Below are 4,973 nucleotides of genomic sequence, written 5' to 3'. Positions count from 1 at the left end.
TCAAAAAAATGAATAAAATTGAATATAAAGGAACATAAAGATAACCAAAAAACTTGTATTACAGCTAAACAGGTGTTGCTGTAGTGATTGCATCATCATAAGAGTAATTTGTCTATTGAACAAAATAGACATTGGCTCTAAGAATAGCATGAGAGTTTCTGATCACCAGTGGGAAACTGAGTCCCAAAGGCCAATCAGTGGGCTCCTGAGGGAAGAGAACATTGGGGATATAACTGATAATCTTCTGTCATGAATTCTCACTTTTGGTCCCAGGAGACTATATCCCTTAGGAGGAATCAGATACAGATTTCAGAGAAACATAAATAAGTCTCTGTTGTGTAGCATATATGCCAATTTTTCTCCAAATGAATGTCCTGTGCCCAGCAGTGTAAACACCTTCTGTGGGCTGCTGGATGCCAAGGATGCCACATCCTCCATCGTGCCTGCCTCTTGCTGCAGTGCAAACAGAAGATTTCAGGTCAGACCTGCCAGTTCTATGAGGAGGTAGGTTTGGAAGAGATACAAGTTTAGGAGAGTTCTTAGGTGTGTCTTCTAGCTCTGCCTTCTTTTATGTGGTTGTGGAAACAATAGCACCTCAAGTTACATGAAGAATGTAAGGACATTCATCTTTGCAACTAAGAGGGCTGGGAATCAAGGAAGTGAGAGAGATGAGGATGAGGAAGTATGGAAAGTCCATCCTTAGTAACCAGGAGGTATATCCACTCAGAACCAGCTCTTTGGGGGAAACAGCATGTTAGGGAAGTGACATCTGGAAATGACTGGCAAAGTGGCGATGAGGAGCAGGGCAGAAAAAACTTCAGCTCTCTCTTATTTTAGCCGTGTTCGGCTCTGCCACAGAGCAGATGATCAGCCATTTCGAGGAGGGAAAACATGACTGAACACGCCCACTTGGTGGGTTCATTCCCACATGGCTTACAAAGTCATTGCAATCCTCATAGACATTAATCACCAAATATTGCCTCCTTTTACACCTCTTTCCCCATGGATTCTTTGACTTCTGGGTTACACTGAATTCCTGCTACAGAGAAATTACTCAATGCTTGATATTGCCAAACATGATCCAGTCACAAACCAAAGAGGAGCCTTACAGTGAAGTGTGATGTGGAAAATTCTGAACTTCCCTGATCCCTTGTGTCACCAATTGAAATCATTAAGATCACCCTTAAAGCTATGACATTATGCAATCTGGAGAGTCATGCATTTTATAACTGATACATTAATAAATATTCTTAGCTAGAATAATTAAAATAATCTGGGTCTGTATTCTGCACTTATATTTTTCTTGAATAAATGTCATCACTCAATCGTGTCACTTGGGTCATTTAGGTCCAAATGATGACTGTCCTTCACTAGTGAAGGGGATCCTAAAATAAATTAATAAATTAAGACAAAACTACTAACAATGGAATTGTAGACAATTTCATAGGCTTTGTTTTCCTTTCACACATGGAAATCACACATCTACGACTAAAGCAGAGAAGGAAATTTTCACAAAAATTCTCCTTCAACTTCCCAAAACAATGCAACCTTCCACATCTAAAGTAGGATGTGGGCAACAGAGGGAGTGAGGAAGTAGGAGGGGAATCCTTGTCTAGAGGGACAGTTTATGGCTCCCACCACTGTTCCTGGTTCCCAGAGGCCTCTGCTTGGGATTATCTGACATTTGTGAGCCTCTGCCTCTATCCATAACCCAAAATAGAGGCTTTACTAAGTATCATGACACTTTAGGCAAAACCCTCAAAAATCCTCAAATAATATACCAGATACATGCTCAGTTTTTCTACCTGTAAGTAGGGATTTAACCTAGACCAAAATTTTATAGAAGTATTTAATTCATCACGTAAAAGAACCAATATGAAAGCCATTATGTAGATGTCTGGGAGTTCAAATTTTTATTTACTTAACCATGATGAACACTGAATAATAGATGGTACGTTTGATGTTTTTGTCTCCATTATTGGATGATCTTAGGATGCCAAAACTTATAATTCCAACACTGATCCAGAATAACACTGAAATGTATAAATATTTCTGCACCTTGTTATCTTTCTCCCTCTTCTGATGCCTAACTTTTTTATCTCTGATTCCAAAGATTTAAGTAATTGAAATTCTGTGTCAAATTTTAAGGGTCTATATATCTTAATCTATAGATAAAAGTACATGATTTTCTTACTTACCTACTTTTGTTAGTACTGTCATTAACATTCTTCAAGCTGCTTATCACATAAGATCTTTTCTTTTACCATGAGAAGATTCTGAAAGAGAAATGGGAGAATACAGAGATTCAAAATCTGATCATACCAGCACTCTGAAAGGTTGATAGTCTTTAGTAGTATAGTTATATTATTTATTTAATGGAATTACAAAATCTGAAGGAGTTTGGGATCTCTACAAAGGAAATATTCCTGAGGATTAAGGTCATCTTTGTCATTGACACTTCTTCCTCTCTACCCCTTTAGGAAGCCATGAATATGTCAGGAGTCAGCACAGTGACCGAATTCATACTACTGAGTTTTCCGTGCTCCAGAGAGATTCAGGTCCTCCTTTCGTGTTGTTCTTTGTGTCCTACATCCTGACACTGATGGGGAATGGGGCCATTGTCTGTGCAGTGAAGCTGGATCACAGGCTTCACACCCCCATGTACATTCTGCTGGCCAACTTCTCATTCCTGGAGATCTGTTACATCAACACCACTGTTCCCAATATGTTAAAGAACTTCCTATCTGAGACCAAAACCATCTCTTTCACTGCTTGCTTCTTCCAGTTCTATTTCTTCTTCTCCATGGGCATTACTGAGACTTTCTTACTGCCCCTCATGGCTTTTGATCGGTACTTGGCCATCTGTCGGCCTCTCCATTATCCTAACATCATGAGTAGCCACTTCTGCATGAACCTGGTGGCCCTCTGCTGGGTCACAGCCTTCCTCTGCTATCCAGTCCCTATCTATTTTATCACACAACTCCCCTTTTGTGGTCCCAATACCATTGACCACTTTGTCTGTGACCCTGGTCCTCTTCTGGCTCTGTCCTGCATCCCTGCCCCTGGAATTGAGCTTTCCTGTTCTATATTGAGCTCTCTTATTATCTTCATCAGCTTATTCTTCATCCTTGCGTCCTATACCCTGGTTCTCAGAGCAGTGTTGCGTGTCCCTTCAGCAGCTGGCCGACGTAAGGCCTTCTCCACCTGTGGTTCCCACCTGGCTGTGGTGTCTCTCTTCTATGGATCCATCATGGTCATGTACATCAGCCCAACCTCTGGAAATGCAGCTGGGATACAGAAGATTGTAACCTTGTTCTACTCATCAGTGACCCCACTTATAAACCCACTGATCTATAGTCTCCGGAACAATGACGTGAAGGCTGCCTTGAGAAAAATTCATATGTGCACAAAAATTAGTCAAAGCAAATGAGTACTCATTCTAGTGTACCTAGACCAGCCCCAATCCACAGACTCATCTTATAGAGCCACTATTTTAGATAAATATGTGACATATATTTGGGAAAAGTGAAGGAGGCTACAGTGATTACTAAAGGTGACTCAAACACTAATGACAGTAGCAGAAGTTTCTTTTCCTGAGTCAATTTTGAAATCCTCCATTTATAAAGTAAGGACCAGATTACATTCTTCTTATCTTTTATCTATGCAAGATAATTAAGATACCTGGAAACAGGATCACATTTTTAAAATGGTTAGCACTTAGGGGCATCACAATTTGGGTTAGTTTCATGTGAAGGGAGGTTGAGTTGAAGGCACAGCCCAAAAGAGGAAAAGCCAGTGATTCTAAGAGATTGAGATGAAGACAGATGCAGATGAATTTGATGACTGCTCCCTGGTTATTTGACCTAACAGTTCAGTCAAAAAATAAATTAGTCAGTTGGCTTCTGGGGTTGGTACACTTAATTCACCCATTCATTTACCTCTCTGATATCCCTCCCTTTGTGAAACTCACATTATCATGAGAGAGACAGTTAAGCAGATAACTCAAAGATCTATAATACCAGAGGTACTATAAGAGGAAAAACAGAGAATCAATACAAAAATTGTAGTGGTAGTATAGGGCATAACTTAGATCAGAGTATCAGAGAGTATTTTTGTGAGGAGGTGATATTTTAATGTAAGGGAATAAGCCATGCAGAAATCTAGGGGAATTAAATTCCACATAAGTGCAGGTGTAATTAAGGGGTTTTCAAAGATAATAAAGGTTAATTTTGGCCATCCTGAAGAAAATGGTATATGAAACTGGAGAGATAGGAATCTGATTACTAGAAACTTCAAGGTCACAATAGAATATTTTATCTGAACTTTGGGGAAGCCTGCTCAATACTATATACTAAGGGTAAAACTTAATAAAAATTGTAATTTAATAAAAATCTCACCTTGGGTGGCTCAGTTGGTTAAGCATCTGACTTCATTGTAGGTCATGATCCTACCATGCATGAGTTCGAGCCCTGTGTTGGGCTCTGTGCTGACAACTTAGAGCCTGGAGCCTGCTTCAGATTCTGTGTCTCCCTCTCTCTCTGTTCCTCCACCACTCACGCTCTGTCTCTCTCTGCCTCTCAAAGATGAATAAATGTTAAATTAAAAAAAGAAAGAGAAATATTAATTCAAAAAGAAAAGGAGTGAAATGAAGATTTGTGACTCATAAAATCTTATATTGGTAAAAAGTCAAGTTCCCAGTTACAAATTTTCTTTAAAGCAAATTCCCCATTTAAATTGTATTAGATAATGTAGTTAAATGAGCAAGTTGGTACATAAAAATCTAAGTAATATGTAATATATCTGCACACATGAAACTATATTCCAGTTAACACCCATCCTGAGAAAAGTTCTTAGCAAACTGGGGATAGAAACTTCTTTGATCTGTAATAGACATTTCAAAACCCTGAGTCTAACATCATACTTGTGAAAATGAATGCTTTTCCTCTAAAATCAGGAACAAGACAAGAATGTTT

At 39.1% G+C, this 4,973-nt stretch overlaps 1 protein-coding gene across 1 annotated transcript; it reads left to right on the top strand.

The window, feature by feature from the left end:
- The first annotated feature begins 2,474 nt into the window (after nt 1-2,474).
- Nucleotides 2,475-3,430, top strand: LOC124508172 (olfactory receptor 11H6-like). Its single transcript, XM_047074588.1, is given in 2 exon segments — nt 2,475-2,562; nt 2,565-3,430. Coding segments are annotated over 2 exon segments (942 nt in total). The 5' UTR covers nt 2,475-2,486.
- Nucleotides 3,431-4,973: the final 1,543 nt, after the last annotated feature.

This window comes from Lynx rufus, unplaced genomic scaffold, assembly GCF_022079265.1.
Source record: "Lynx rufus isolate CCGP_SWC_20201006 ecotype Redwood Valley unplaced genomic scaffold, mLynRuf1.p SCAF_13, whole genome shotgun sequence".
NCBI classification, from domain to species: domain Eukaryota; kingdom Metazoa; phylum Chordata; class Mammalia; order Carnivora; family Felidae; genus Lynx; species Lynx rufus.
The sequence above is the reverse complement of the archived record's forward strand: the minus strand, read 5'-3'. Positions and strand labels throughout refer to the sequence as shown.